Source organism: Python bivittatus, unplaced genomic scaffold (genome assembly GCF_059951505.1).
Source record: "Python bivittatus isolate LINGU-HERP-01145 unplaced genomic scaffold, Pbiv_v1 ctg000610_np1212, whole genome shotgun sequence".
Taxonomy (NCBI): Eukaryota; Metazoa; Chordata; class Lepidosauria; order Squamata; family Pythonidae; genus Python; species Python bivittatus.
In genome coordinates, this window is record NW_028277088.1 from 52,767,317 (window position 1) to 52,784,063 (window position 16,747).

The 16,747-nt window shown below is 36.8% G+C and overlaps 1 protein-coding gene across 2 annotated transcripts in view; it reads left to right on the forward strand.

Moving 5' to 3' along the window:
• HECW1 (HECT, C2 and WW domain containing E3 ubiquitin protein ligase 1) overlaps positions 1–16,747 on the forward strand; it is a 153,061-nt gene that overhangs the window by 70,007 nt on the left and 66,307 nt on the right. The window contains exons 7-10 of one of the 2 annotated variants that reach the window (XM_088150014.1): positions 7,176–7,318; positions 8,450–8,550; positions 11,139–12,530; positions 16,645–16,746. In XM_088150014.1, coding sequence (XP_088006140.1) covers positions 7,176–7,318; positions 8,450–8,550; positions 11,139–12,530; positions 16,645–16,746 — 1,738 coding nt within the window. The remainder of the gene's footprint in view (positions 1–7,175; positions 7,319–8,449; positions 8,551–11,138; positions 12,531–16,644; position 16,747) is intronic. The other variant, XM_088150015.1, reaches the window with a different exon arrangement.

Genomic DNA, 16,747 nt, shown 5'->3' on the forward strand with positions numbered 1-16,747 from the left:
TTGGTGTTTTCAGCATGTTTAGCACAGCTTAAAATACTCTCAGTGGCATGAAATACATCTCAAAGGGCAACAGAGCACTACATACTTTCCAAATTAAAATGCTTCTGAATACCAACTGATAATTTGTGCAGTTGCACTTGACCACTCTTGAGTTCATTCTCATTCTGTTCAAAATCATGTTATAATGCTTGTGATGGAGAAAGGTAAATTATTTTTCACCCTTTGAAAATTGGATGCAAATTCAGCTGTTGAGCAAGAAAGAATGAAATGTGTATTAAATGAAAAATAAAATGGACTGGCAGGAACTCTTTTGACACAGTCATTCTGCAAATAAATATTCCTGGCTATGAACCAAAAAAAACCCCAACTTAACTTTTACTATATAAAATGAAAGCCAGAGAAATGCCAATAAAAGCATACTGTATGTATTAATCAAAAACAGTGCTATATATCAATCAAAATTTATTTACAGTCCAAGACCACACAGTAAAAAGACCAGCAATACAATACAAAATAATAAAATCATTAAAAAAAATTGAAGAATTGCAAGAAAATTCTAAAACAGTTAGCAACTAACAATTAATAGCATGAGGGAGGAATTACATCAGTAAAGTGGTAAAGCATTTTTTAAATATAATTTTATTGAAGAAATTTTAACAAGATAAAAACAATGCAAACATTAGAAAAGAAACAAAGAAAATAAAGAATAGTGAATGTAAGAAAGAAAAGAGAAAAAAAGAAAAAAGAAATGATTATAAAGAAACAGCTTCTGATCTTTTTGACAACAAAATGTCAAAATGCATTATAAATGCATTTATATTTTACCTTCTTCCTCTAAGGTTCATCATAATTTCCTTCTTTCCATAAGCTACCCTTTCTAATCTTCAAATCCATAAATCATAAGTTCGTTTTTCTCTTTTTTCAGCAAAAAGTCCCCACAATTACAATTGTAATTTCTCCATCTTAACAAGTCTTTCTTAATTTCCTTGCATGTCTTAACATAATCATTCTAGTATAACATCAAGGGTGTTAATTTTATTTCATATATTTTATATAATCAAGCCTTGATTAATATTTTATAGACAAAATAAATAAAATGCTTTTTTAACAATGCAGGCCACCAAATGGCTTCACCTATTTAAATGCAATATTTTGATTAAAGTGTGTTTGCAGGCCAGCCAACCTCAAATGTTTTGTTGCTGTAAATTATGTTGATTACACACCATACCCATTCTGCTATTTTATATAAATGAGCTTTTAATTTCCACTTTCAGTGCTAAATATGTATCTCCAAACAGATATAGACTTTTAAATATGCCTCTGTCTGATATGATTAGGGCACACTTACTTGGGAAAATATTTTTTTCAGTCATTATCACACTTTTCCCATCACTTATTTTTATCAAAGGTATTTAACAATGTGCATGCCCTCAGTAGATTCAGCCATCTCCCTTTTTCTCAAAGCCTTAGTCCTCACCTCAGATTATTCCTGTAGTAGGAATACAAAGTGTATCTAGGCACATGATCCATATTTGTCTTGCCTGCAAAAGAATAATGACAGTCCCATCTATAGAATATTATAACAATATATTCAAGTTTTAAATATGTGAATATTTGGTGTTTATTCCAATGAATCAAATAGATATTTAAGTGGAATACTTCCCTTGCTGGCAATGTTCCCAGACTTAGAAGATGGAGTAGTTTGCTGCACAAAACTAATACTTCAACAAGGAGTTTGAGGATGGTGACAAAAATAACTGAAATTGCCTTATGGTGTGCATTCTGAAAGGTCAGCAGGAAAGGAAAATGAGGTTTTGAAACTAATTGCCTTAAGTTTCTGTTTTATTTCTTTAAGTTCTATCCAGTGGTTGCAAGTCAATTTACATCAGTCACAACAAGATCTATCAGGAAATCAAGTGTCAGCTGTTTCTTTTATTAGCAAACACTGTATCCATAAATAGATTGATCAAGTTGGAATTAGTTTCTAGTGCAAGTGTTTTGGAAATCGGCTCACCTTCTCCAACTGTTTTTCCCCCTTAGATTTCCCCCATGCACATCCCTATTCCTTTAACACACTTCTTGTTATATTTCTGTAGTGCTGAAGTAGGAGAGATGAAGTAACTACAGTTCTGGCTTCAGAATTTTTGAATAGCTATATTTGGGGAAATGTCACTCTGTAATGGTATGTGGGAATGACCCTGGGAGACAGGAGGAAGAGCTGCAGACTAGAGAACCGTCATGCAAAAAGTATCTCAGCCCACAGAAGGAAAAGGGGCATGGAAAGTGTCTTAGAAGGGACTTGCAAGGTTGATGTCAGCCCTTCGAGGTAGTCCAGGCAAGAAGCACAAACCATGAGTACTAACACTACCTTTATTTTAAGGTTACAGTAACAGAATCTTGCAAGTCTGAAAGCGCCTCTCCCCACCTTTAGTTTTACTTTTCAGAAAACTAGGAGGGTCTCTTCTGAGATGCTTCCCACACCCCTCTTTCTTCTGTAGGCTGAGATACCTTTTGCATGACGGTTATCTAGTCTGCGGCTCTTCCTTCTGTCTCCCAGGGCCATTCTCACATACCATTACACACTCGCTGTTTTATTTATTATTGCTTAAGATTTGTCATTAACACTCCAATTAAGAACAAATTGGTTTCTTGTAGCTATTCTTCTTCATTCATTGACAAAGGTATTGCTGAAATAAAGAGGAGAATTCCTATTTGGTGTTTTCAAACTTTTTTTTTTCATCTTCAGTGATATCCACGCTTCTTTATAAACAACATACATAGCTCAGTTGTTGTTCAGTCGTTAAGTCTTCATGACTTTATGAACCATATTGCGCCAGGCCTTCCTATCCTTCACTGTCTCCCTGAGTTTGCTCAGTTTCATGCTCATTGCTTCAGTGATGCTATGTAACCATCTCATCCTCTGCCATCCCTTTCTCCTTTTGCCTTCAATTTTTCCCAGCATAAGGGTCTTTTACAAAGAGTCTTCTCTTCACATTAGGTGACCAAAGTATCTGAGCTTGAGCTTCATTATCAATCCTTCCAATGAGTAGTCAGGGTTGATTTCCTTTAAGATTGACCGGTTTGACATCCTAGCAATCCAAGGAACTCTCAAGAGTCTTCTCCAGCACCACAGCTCAAAGGCATCAATTCTTTGGCGCTCAGCCTTCTTTATGGTCCAGCTCTCATAGCCAAACATTACTACTGGAAAAACCATAGCTTTGATTATGTGGATCTTTGTCAGCAAGGTGATGTCTCTGCTTTTTAATATGCTATCTAGGTTTGCCATAGCTTTCCTCCCAAGGAGCAAGCATCTTTTAATTTCATGGCTGCAGTCTCTGTCTGCGGTGATCTTGGAGCCCTGATAGATGAAGTCTGTTACTGTTTCCATTTCTACCCCTTCTATTTGCCAGGAATTGATGGGTCCAGATACCATGATCTTAGTTTTTTTAATGTTGAGTTTCAAGCCTGCTTTTGCACTCTCCTCTTTCACCCTCAAGAGGCTCTTTAGTTCTTCTTCACTTTCTGCCATTAGGGTGGTATTGTCTGCATATCTGAGGTTGTTGATCTTTCTCCCTGCAATCTTAATTCCACAAAGAATTTGTGATTCTTCCAGCCTGGCATTTCTCATGATGTACTCTGCATATAAGTTAAATAAGCAGGGTGACAGTATGCAGCCTTGTCGTACTCCTTTCCCTATTTTGAACCAATTGGTTGTTCCATGACCGGTTCTAACTGTTGCTTCTTGGCCCGCATACAGATTTCTCAGGAGACAGGAAAGGTGGTCTGGTATTCCCATCTCTTTAAGAATTTGCCACAGTTTGCTGTGATCCACACAATCAAAGGCTTTTGCATAGTCAATGAAGCAGAAGTAGATGTTTTTCTGGAACTCTCGTGCTTTCTCCATGATCCAGCGAATGTTGGCAATTTGATCTCTAGTTCCTCTGCCTCTTCGAAACCCAGCTTGTACATCTGGTAGTTCTTGGTTCACATACTGCTGAAGCCTAGCTTTAGGATTTTGAGCATAACGTTGCTAGCATGTGAAATGAGCGCACTTGTGCGGTAGTTTGAGCATTCTTTGGCATTGCCCTTCTTTGGAATTGGAACGTAAACTGACCTTTTCCAATCCCATGGCCACTGTTGCGTTTTCCATAGCTCTAAGTCTGCATTAACTTTTAAAAAGTTTAAAAACTTTTAAAAAGTAGAAGCATAGTAAACTGATTTTACCATGGGATTGCATTGATGAGTGACTGTGTAATGTTTTAAGAATGGAAATAAATTATCAGATGAGGCATAGATAGAATTAAATATATTGAAAGCTTTGATAAAGATAAGCAATGGGAAAGGTATGATAATGACTGGAAAAATATTTTCACAAGTAAGTGTGCCTTAATCATATCAGACAGAGGTATATTTTAAAATCTATATCTGTTTTGAGATACATATTTAGCATTGAAAGTGGAAATTAATAACTCATTTATGTAAAATAGCAGAATGAGTATGGTGTGTAATCAACTCTCATAATTTACAGCAACAAAACATTTGAGGTTGGCTGGCCTACAAACACACTTTGAGTTAGTCAAAATATTGCATTTAAATAGGTGAAGCCATTTGGTGGCCTGCATTGTTACAAAAGCATTTTATTTTATTTTATTTTTTTTGTCTATAAAATGCTAATCAAGGCTTCTCACCCTTTTGGCTAAGATCAAGTCTAGTAATCAAGTTATGATAAAGAATTTATTCAATTTCACTTATAAGCAAAATAGAATATTTCAGGTTATATGAAAGGGAGCTGTGATTACTATCCATTGGAAATAGGGTCCCTTAATCTGTTCTATTAAGATAGTTATGTGTCCTTGCAACGATTCATCCCTTTAGGATTAGCATCCAATATCCTGACTATTTTTAGAGCACAGGTTCCAGAGTTTTGTAATGATGAAACAGGTTTTGCTAACACTTTGCTCTTCAGGTTGCATTCCATAATTCCTCACAAACTAGAGGATGACAAACTTCTGAACCTCTGAAATGCAACTGGCATTTTCTCAGTGAAATTTACTTATCAGTGTGAGGCTCTGTCAGATTAATCATTAAATCTTTCAGAAAGGAAACAGATTTTTTTTAAAAAAAATTCAGATAGTTCTTTGGAATCCCATGATCTTCACACTTGGATTGCACCTCACTTATGGTTGGGTTTTGACATTACCTCTAGATATACTAGTCAACTTATTCTTTTCCATTAATATTTCTGTTCCTTCCAGGGAATCCTCCAAAATTATCACCAAGTCATCAGCAAACGCTCATAATTTGTATGTATCTCTTTTAATCCTCACTCCAGCAATTCTCTCATCTCATCTTATGTCTCCATTCAATACTTCCAAAACTAAAATAAATAGCAATGGTGACAAGGAGCATCCTTGTCTTGTCCCTTTCTGCATCTCACAAGGTAGTCCCAATTTACTCTTTAGCTCAAATTCCTGTTCCCAGGTCCTGTTCTGTTCTGATCCTCACTCCAGATACATATGGCCCTGATTTGGCTGAAAGCAATATTGTAGTACTATATCAAGTATTTTTAAAAAATCAAATACTAGCCTGTTAGAGCACTTGCCACTTAAAAAGTTTAGTTTAAAGCCTGAAGTCCAAATTAACATAATGAGTAACTGGTGTAATCTAAGAGGCATAAACAAAGAAACCAAAGAACCTGCTTACTTCATAAAGTCAAACACTCACATCCACATCACACACACAGAGTTCTCGGCATGAATTATTCATTGAAAGAAATCTTGGTGTGCGCTCAAGGACACCACATAATTTTTAATTAGTTAAAAAAATTACCAATATGCAGCATGAGCAATAAAAGCTGTTACAATGGAGAAAAAAACCAAATTGAATATTTGATCTGAAATAATGAATAATAAGCAAATATAAAATGTGATGTGAGGTAGTGTTGACTAGTCATTCATCTTAGCCGATAATGGTAGAAAATACCATGAGACACTCAAAACAGAGAAGCCATGTGAACATCTGCAGTGAAGAAAGGAATTTATTCTGAATTAGATAGCATTAAAGCACAACCATGTAGGAAATAATAGGATTTTTGCTAATATGAGGTAGCTGTTGTCGTGGTAAGTTCCTTCCTTCCCTGCTTCTTATGAATGTTGGAATATTAGTATCCTGTCAGTCTTTGCCTAATTTGTAGACCAGCGGTTCCCATCTCTGAGCACCCCCTCCCTCAGATAGTACCCATTTGGTGATAACAGCTGTGACATTTTCCATATATTCAAGATGCACTCACGATCGGAAAAATTTGGGGATCCTGTAGCCTAACTGAACATTTCTAGAAAGAGCCTGAAAAACTGTTGCTTCCTAATGCCTCACACAAAATCAGCAGAACATTACATGTTTGAATTAGTGATATGAAGAGAATTTGTAATATACAATGTCATAGTTAATATTATACAGCCAATATGCAATCCGTGCTGTTTCAAATCCAGCAAATTGCCTGTTAGTGCAGGTGATGGTTCTTTGGACAAGGGGTATAATTCAATAAGAGAAATACAGTCACAAAACAGTCAACAAAGGAAAAACAAAGAAAATAATTCATTTTTCCCCCCTGCTCCAATAAAAAGTATTTCACAGGGAGAAAACCTGCTGAGAATAAAAGAACAGTGATTTCCCCAAGTTCTCTATAATATGGTGAAGTTTGGAGTCTAACTCCCAAACAAGCCACAGATTTCTTTTTCCCCATATTTTTCTTTGTGCTTTATATCTTTCTTGACATAACCCTTTGCTCTCATCTCATCATCCTTCCACTATGGCCTGGCTTATCCCAGCCCTCTACCATCATTTACTGCCATCTGTAAGCTTCTCCCTTTACCAGGCAATAGAATAAGGAAGTACAGTGAGTTAAAAAGTTTCTTGAACCCCAGCAGTGACAGGCCAGTGTTTCAATTTGAAATATTGTCAATGTGTCCCACCCCATCCCCCAAATTAAAAGCAACATATAATAAATGATAGGTAACAATGGGCTGTATGTGGGCTTCAGTGTCTCCATTATTTGTCCTGGGACTTATTCAAGGGGTGGATAATCAGATACATATCCAGGTGTAAAATAGGACCAGAACCAATCCAGTAAGAACATCTGTAATTTTCCCCCCCTTTTTTGTGTTATTTCTTTTCAGCTGTTCAGCTTTGTTTCTCTGCCCACTGATGTCCTGGAAATAGAGGTGAAGGACAAGTTTGCAAAAAGTCGACCGATCATTAAGCGTTTTCTGGGAAAGCTGTCCATGCCGGTACAACGGCTGCTAGAAAGACATGCCATAGGGTGAATCTTTGTGACGTGATTTTCTCTTTTTTATGTACCACAAAAGGAGAGTCACAGTTGCCACTGTGATGACACTTTTTGTGGGGGGAATCAGTAAATTAATATTAATTAATCGCCTTAATTTGGATAAATGTTTTAAATAAATGTTTATGTCAGGTTAATCATAGAAGAATTGACTTGGATGACATTATCTTATCCAACCTTCTGCTTAGCATAGGACCTTCAGGGCCTATAGATGATAGTCTAAATGATAGTCCAGATGACAGTCTAGCCTCTTAAATATATCAATCAAAAGAAAATCCATTCTGTTTTTCTCCAACTACTCTTTGTGTTAAATTAGAATGTTAAACCTAACTTTTCACTTAGGAAATGTCTACATAATCCAAGTTTTTCTCTCTCTTCTCTGATTTCTACGCATATATTATATAGCCATTTATAAAGAAAATAATTCAAATTTGATAGTATTTATATTTTAGTATGTATTATAATTAATAGAATGTATATAATCTGGCTTCAAGCATGGTTGGTCATTCTGTGCTCTCTATGTACAGGACAGGGATGTCACTTGGTTGAATACATTATGATACGTCAGTCCATCTACATCACAACCAAGGTCTTCCCATCCCTCACTGTGTAGTACATAGCGGCTTGCATTTCCATAGGCCACTGATTTATAGCATTAATGGCCATAGGGACAATTGCATTTGCAGAAATCTCATGGGGATGAGCCATTATATGCTTCAAATTCCTACAACATGGCCTTCTGTGCTCTATTTCCATGATAAATGTTGTTAATTCTGAAAAGGAAATCATAGTGGTGTTGGATTAAGAAAAAAAATACCTCACAACATTGATAATCACTTTACTAGAACCATGTTTATAAAGATAAGAATGCTGTGGTTGACAAAACTACTTCTATTCATCCTTGTGGCTCTCTGTAACCCACTGTCAGCACAAATCTGCTGTTCCACCTCTTTGCAATGACCAAATTCATCTGCCATTTTCTGGGTAGATTTAAGTGCTTTCACATGATTCCTTTGAATAATTGAAATGAAGAATATTTATTTCTATGAGACAGTATGCGATAGTTATACAGTACATGAAAAAATAACACTTTTTTTTTTTCAACAGGGACAGGGTTGTTAGCTACACCCTGGGACGTAGGCTACCAACAGAGCATGTCAGTGGCCAGCTGCAGTTTCGATTTGAGATAACTTCTTCAATCCACCCAGGTATCTTCCTACAATACTTTCCTTTATCAAATAGTGCTTGGCTTCACTTAGGCCCATTTAACCCATTCACCAAGTCTGATTCAGGTAATGGACTGGGAACTGGAGGCTTTCCCTTTCCCTTTCTTTTCACACAAGAGAAGAAGTGAATCGCCAAATTGATAGGTTACATGGAACTGAAGTTGGTTTTCTTTCATTTTCCTCCAGTCTGAGAAGACCAGTTGATGATGGGGGAAGGGCAGTCTTCTAAGTCATAACTTGAGGACATGCTGAGTTGTGAAGCAAAGCAAGCATTATAGATCAGAATAGATTCCTAGTTTTCTGCTTGTTCCTGAAACACAGAACATGTGATAGCTTACATTCTTTATTTAATCCTGCCTTGCATATTTTGATTGATGCATCATAATTTCAAACACTTTCTGCATGTTATCTTCCGATCATGCTAAAATTTCAAATATTGTACTTACCAGCCAATGTGATACAGTGGATAGAGTGCTGGACTTGGAAAGAGGAAATCAGCGTTTAAAGGTCTGATTAAATCTGAAATTCACTTAGTAGTTCTTTTGAGGAGGCCTGAGTAGAGTTCATCCAAGGTGGCTCCCCTTGTCCATCAGGCTTGCCTGGTGGGGCTTAGCCATCATTTTGTCCACAGTGTACCTTTCAAATAGTAGCTAGGTTCATATACCCAGTGCTGTTTTAGTAGGGCTAGGAAGAAAGCTGATGCACAGGTCAGTTTTGATGTCTGAAGCTCTTGGATGAAGGATGGAATACAGATATGTAGACCAAAACCAGCATTCAGTTGTGTGTGGTGAGATAATAAGAGAATGATAGCCAAAATGGTAATAAATTACATCTGTGCATAATCATTTATAGATTTCTATTTATTAGGGCTGTGGGCCTTTCAAAAATTATTTGGAAGAAGTGTTGTAGACCTCCTGTGAGCCTGAGCACAGCACCACTCCTGCCATTCATTAAACACCTCGTCTTTTTGCAGACTTCCATGTGGACCTGGGGTGGGGGGAGGGGACTACAGCTGCTTTTAAGTTAACTCCTTGTGCAGAAGCCTGAAAAAAGTGGAGTTGTTTAAATGAATAATACTGTACCCATACTCACATGAGATCCAGAAAAACCTCTTTTGTGTCATCTTCAAAGGATCACAGTCCTGTTGCTTATGCAGTTGAATCTGCATGAATTAGCAAGAAGCAAAATCATGGTCAGGGATTCTAATCATGGTTAGGGATTCTGTCTATTTGTAAAAGGGAATCAAGGGGATTCTTCTATAGCATATTAAAACATACATAATAAGCCTATAAACTATTATAGGAAAGTGTAATATTGATAAATTAAAGTTAAGATCATAATTCTTATTTATTATATGTAAACATAAAAATAATATGGTAACAATGCATCTTGGTAGTCATACCTGCATTTTAAGATAGTCTGCATAATAATCCAGTAAAGGTGCATATTGAGTTCAGTAAGATAATACTCCTATTTAGGTTTAATCTTATTCAGAGTATATGTTTTAAATCAACAAATGCAAACACATTCAAAAAAAGTAATCAAATCAATTTTGCCTTTTAGTTCTGAACTACTTCCTAAAGAAAATTACTTAATAATTACTTGATATGACCATTTAAAATTTGGATTTATATTTAAATAGAGATTTTACAGAGAGGTATTTTGTAACTAAAGATTGAACAAACTGTATGTTAATTATATATTATTTCAAGTTATATTTTTACTATTTAGAAAATGGAACATTTACTTATTCATTTTACAGTGTCCCAGAACTCAACAGAGACACTGTTTAGGACATAATTTATTGTATACTCATTCAGCATTTTAACTTCACCATGTCTTGTGAAACCAGTTATATTAAGACAATAATAAGATTAACTACACACAGAAAATAAAGACACACATTACAGTCTGAGTCAAAATGGGGATTTTGTTGGCTTCTGTTTCTCATGCATGCATATGAAAACAGTGAGAAATATCATTTTGCCTTAATAATGCAACTGAACAATTACCATGTATATAGCTCTTTTGATTAGTTCCATACACAGCTGAAAATAAATCCCATTAAACTCTGTTGGACTTATTTCTGAGTAGACATGTGTAGAATTACACTACTAACCTTAATAGGTTGATATTTTACACATAGATCTCTTTCTCTCTTTTTTTTTACATTTTTACATAGGAAAGCAGTCCTTAATTCACAGTTCAATGCTATGCATATCTACTCAGAACAAAATCCCATTGTGTTCAATGGGACTTACTCCAAGGTGAGTATATATAGGCTTTTAGCCTATTTGATAATGAATCATGGATTCAGTTTTAAATAACAGAAAATTCATATCTTGCTTAATATGTTAAGCATTTTAGTCTACATATAACGTTCAAAACTATTTGATTTAACAAATGCATTTAATCTACTTGTTACTAATGTATGTGAGGTGCATCTTAGTTCTGAGCTGTAGTTAACAGATGCTTGTATATATTTCTGTAGGATTGTTGAAGCCTCAAGTTGATATTATTTATACTTCTTTTTGTTTATGCTTCATGTTTTATTTTCTTCTTGCTTCTAGCAGATGATGAAGAGGTCTCCATTGCTGCAGATCATGAATCAATTGAATTCCAAGAAAGCCCCATTAATATCTCAGCAGAGGAAATCCTTAGTGAGCTTCCATGCACCAGCACAGTGAGCTCAGAAAGTGCAGCTCCAGAAAAGCTAAATGAATGTCAAGTAATCTGCATCAGTGTTGGCAACTCTGGAGCTGGGGAGCCCACGTTGAACTGCTTCTTCACAGAAGAGCTAGCAGGAAATAGAGAGATTGATGTCGTACCAGCAGACACAGTTAATCTCTTGGAATCCATCCCAGTGGAAATAATGCCTTCCCTGAATGCTATGGACCTCAGTGAACCTTTGCTGGCATGCACGCCTCCAGAATCTGAAGTTAGAGAAAACAATAAAGTTAATTCTGTTACTCAGGGAGACAATGACATAATTATCAACACAGAAGCCTTATCTATTGATGAGATGAGTGGAGATGCTCAAGTTGTCAAGGATCTGGACAAGAGTCAGGATGACGAAGGGGCCTCAGCCCAGGAGGACCAGGATGAGAATGATGGTGAAAAGGAGAGCAAGCTACAATTACGGACCATGGTGAAAAGAAAAAGCAGGCCTTGTTCCTTGCCTGTGTCAGAACTTGAAACAGTGATTGCATCTGCCTGTGGGGAGCCTGAGACTCCTCGTACGCACTACATAAGAATACACAATCTCTTGCACAGTTTGCCTTCTGCCCAGCTGAGCAGTGATGATGGAGAAGGGGAGGAGGAACAACAAGGCAGTGTAATAGAGAATGATGAGGAACTGACAGTGAGAGAAGTGTCAGAGAAGGATTTAGTTAGTGAGACTGAAACTGTGTTGGCTGAACCTCCTCTGGAAAACTCAGTGGAAGGGAACTTTGTTCGGGGAACTGTTCCACGCAGCACCTCCATTGAACACCTTGCTGATTTAAATGAACAAACATTGGATAATGAAGGGCCAAGAACTGAAAGTGACAGTGATCTGAGTCCTAGACCAAATGGTGACCCTGAGTGTGAAATGTGTGACACATCCTGTTACAGCACTTCTTGTTATAGCACTTCCTGCTATAGTACCTCCTGTTACAGCACTTCCTGTTACAGCACTTCTGGTCCAGAGAGTGCCAATCGATTCTCAAGCCATACTAGGTTCTCTTCTGTTGACAGTGCAAAGATTTCTGAGAGCACAGTTTTTTCTTCACAAGATGATGAGGAAGAAGAAAATAGTGCTTTTGAATCAGTGCCAGACTCAGGTCAAAGCCCCGAGTTGGACAGGGAACAGCTGGATGGCTCTACCCACTGGCCTGAGGAATTGGTAGTTCATGGAACAAGTCTACAGGGAACTGCAGAAAGTATAGAGTCTCCAGTAGCAGGCCCAAGCATCAGAAGAGAAGGTTAGACTTGGAGGAGGAGGACCTTGAATATCTTTACTTAGGCATTACAACAAATAATCAGTAATCAAGATCTTATCATATAGAGAAATCTCCTTTTAATTTAGGATATAAGATTTAAAAACCTGCTTTTAAATGCAGGCATGGGAGTTGAATGTTCTTTTTATTGTGCTTTCATGATAATATGGAGAAGAAATGAGTTTCCAGATGTATAGTGTGTAGGAGATGTAGAAAGATATGGTTGCCACTTTGCAGTCCATTCACTGAGCACTTACCATTTTTCTCTGCTCCATGGGTCCATCCCTACTTTCTCTCTTACTGAGTGATACACTCCAAGTCACCTGCTTAATGCAGCAAGTGATAAAAGGGGAATTTAATCCTGGACTAGAGAAGAAACTAAGAGGCTTGTGGCAACCTTATTCACTCATCTTCAGGAGATTTTCAAGCATAGATCTGGTGGCTATTTAGAATTGCCAGGCTATCTAATTTACCCTTGAACTTGAATATATGTGACATGTGTTGGACTTACTGTATGTCACATAATGCCAGCAATATAGTCACTAACCACGCTGGCTGGAATTCTGACTTACAAAAGATAGTGCCAGCTTGGAGAAGACTGCACTTACATCCTTGACCGGTGTTTTAAGTTGCTGTGATTTACAAGTGGGAATTTCATTGACTAAAATTCTGTGTGCCAGTAGCTAAATTCCTTTTTTGTTTTTTATTATTTCCTTTTTCAACTACAGTAAAATTTACTCATAACTTGTTCTGGTTTCATGGCAATAAAAACAATTCACCTGTAGGAAGCAATGTAAAGTGGATGAATTAAGGCTAGGCTACAGTAGTGAAATACTGTTATCCCAAATAACATGGAAAATTGCATGTTTAAGTTTCATCTTACAGCTTCTCCTTTCCTCCTGTCTCCTGCGCCTTCCAGTTTAATATCTCCTGCAAGCCCCCCCCCAAAAAACCCTAATTCAAATTTCATTGAATTCAGGCATGCAAACTCTGTTTTGATCCTTATTTTTATAGTACTTCTGCATCAAGTTTATTATCTTGATGTTTATTTTACTACAGGAGAGCAAGATACATTTTAAAAATAATTAATTTGCTTTTCCTTTGGTGTATGGTTTACAGATAGTCACAGTGTATAAGCCAAGGAATTGTAGAGCTAAACTGATGTTGGCCATAGCTGCAGTAACAATCTGGCATGCAATTGTCTGCTGTAATTGTACTGTACGTGGCTGGTTATTACTGGAAACTAACAGAATGATTCTTTGACCTAGCAAGGAAATTCGTATGTAATTATTTGTCATCAAGATCACAGGAGTTGATGCTGGCAATACCCACAAATTCCTTGCCCATTCATTGTTTACTCATATGACCTCTACCTAGGAACTATTTAGGGGGAAAGTAAATGAATTTATTTATTTACCCTGAGCCTCTTTTGCAGCTAATCTCTACTGTATCACTAACCCATGCTCTGAGAGATAATCCTTTTTTTAAATAATAATTTTTATTGAAGTTTAAAAATACAAAGATAAAAAAACGAATACAAACTAAGAAAAATATAAAAAAGAAAAAGTGCAGAAAGAAAAAGAAAAAAAAGGGGGTAGAAAGTATAAAGGAAAAGGAAAAGAGAGTTAATCCTATAGTGGGGAGAAATTGCAGCATGGTCTTCTTAACAATAAGATCAGCACCATTCCCAGTTTTATGAGGTTTTGGAACAATATGTTCTCAGAGGATACATCCCCACATCTGGACTACTTCCCCCCTCTTTGCTGTTTCTTCTTGCCCCCCATCCCACATAGACACAGTCAATGTACAGTGGAGGGGAAACAAAATATGAAGAAATCACAACATACTGTATTCTCCATCATCTCGTGGTTCACCTGCTCACTTATGACAGTGAGGAAAAGAAAAAAACCAAAGAAAAAAACCAAATCTCCTAGAGATCTCTGTGCCTTGACAGGAGTTCAGTGTTAACACCAACTGAGTTTACATCAAATCGAGTCTAATTTGATAAGATACTGTCAGTAGCATTGAGGCAAGTAATCAAGACAATAGAACAGAAGCCTGGTGATTGGCAATTGAGCAATCCCTGAAAAGACTGCTTGCTTTTGATGGAACTTAAAACAAATTTTAAAATAACATTTCATGTGAAGAAGTATGATTCATTACTATATTTTCACTTAATGGCTTCTGCTTAGACATTTGTTTTTGTGACTGTGGTATTTTGCAAGTACACTACATACAGCAGTGTTGTCCAAACTTGGCCGCTTTAAGATGAGTGGACTTCAACTCCCAGAATTAAAGATCATAAACTATATATAAGTTTGGGGGGGGAAAACCCCAGCTCAATATTTTTAGGCAAGGCATTTAATTAAAAACAACAATAAATATTTCCATTACATTTCAATTTAAAATGGCTGTTACGACTAAAGTTTTAAATATTCTATATATTTAAAACAATTTTTAATGGCTGGTCTCGGTGTGGAAGAGCAGGCTGTTGAGGGACAATTGCAGGCACCTGTGTGCCTCCCGCTCATCCCATTCCAGCCTTCTCCCCAGTGTCAGCCTGGCAGAGTTGCCAATGAAAGCTGCAACCTTGAAACAGGTGGAAGAGGAGAATGGAGGAGAAGTGTGTGTTTGAGAGGCTCTGCAGCAGCAACAGAGTCCAGCAGAAAAAGGTGTTTTTCCTTCAAAGGGAGTGAATAGTCCAGAGGAAAAGAAGTATAGAGGCACAGCAAGGAAAAGTGCAAGTGTAAAAGCACAACGTGGGAAGTTGCAAGTACACTACATACAGCAGTGTTGTCCAAACTAGGCCGCTTTAAGATGAGTGGACTTCAACTCCCAGAATTCCCCAGCCAGCCATGCTGGCTGGGGAATTCTGGGAGTTGAAGTCCACTCATCTTAAAGCGGCCAAGTTTGGACAACACTGACATACACTAACAGAGAAGAACAAAGCAGAAATTCCAGAGAGAGGAATTAAGGCAGAACAGTGTTTGTAAGAAGAAAACATTGTTATAGAATAGTTATGCAATAGAGTATAGTATAGAAGAAATACTGTAATGTTAATAGTAATTGAATAGTAATAAAGTATCGTAATTGTTATTGTTATAGTAATAGTAATTAGCATAGTAATGTAGAAATAATAGTAATAGAATATAGGATAGAGGCAATAGAAAACACTCACATACAGACTTGTAAGTTTCATATTTCACTTTTGTAGCTTGGTTTTTTCAAAATAAAATAACTGCCCAACTGTTATGGGGAGATACAAAAAACACCTGTCCAGGGTCCAGTGCTTTTGTGGATCTTCTGAGTCTGGGTCAGTCTAATTGGGTACAGTTTAAAAAAGAACCTGTGACACTTGGCTATAACCCTAAGTAAAGTAATGCTTGATTACTTTGGCTAATACTGGTAAAATGACTGTAATAAAAACTACAGTTATTTACTTTAAATAATGTCAGTAGCATACTTTGTAAAGCTTTTGACATAATAGGTAAGTTAAATATGATTATATTTGATTCTCATGCAAAATAATGTAAACCTCTATTGGTAAAGCCACAACCACTTAACGTTTTTCCCTTCTTTACACTGTTTTCAGTTTAATCTGTTGTATGATGTAATTAAAGAATTTACTCTGATCCTAAGGGCAAAAACATCTGTGCCAAATGTTAGCATTAACAAACTACCTGCCCTTCTGTGTTGGTTTTATATTATCTCATCTGCATTTCAGGAAGCATCTTATCTCAGGTTCTTCTATGTTCTTTTCTCCCTTCTTATTCTCTTTTAGCTCATTTCTTCTTCTTGTCTGATCCCCCCCCCCTTTATTCTCTTTCTTTTCCTTACATTCTGCTTGTGAAGTTGGGAACTGATTAAAATTCATCAACAGGTATCAAATGATAACCCATCAATCCTCCCATGATCTTTCTTTTGCTTTTATATTTCAATAGCTCTTTGCTATATAAATATTTCTAAATTGCTGATACACCAGATTTTTAGCAGCCCTTATCTAGAAACCTTCAAGTCATTCATGTTTATCACAGTGCATTTGCAATCAGTGTCTGGCAACTTTGAATGCATATGAACATCTACACTGTCTTATCCGTAGGTGATTGCCCTTTGCTCCATAATTCTCAGCCAATCAACCAGCTTCCTTCCCTGAGACCTGATCACCATCAGTACCCAACTGTTGATGAGCCTCTTCCACCAAG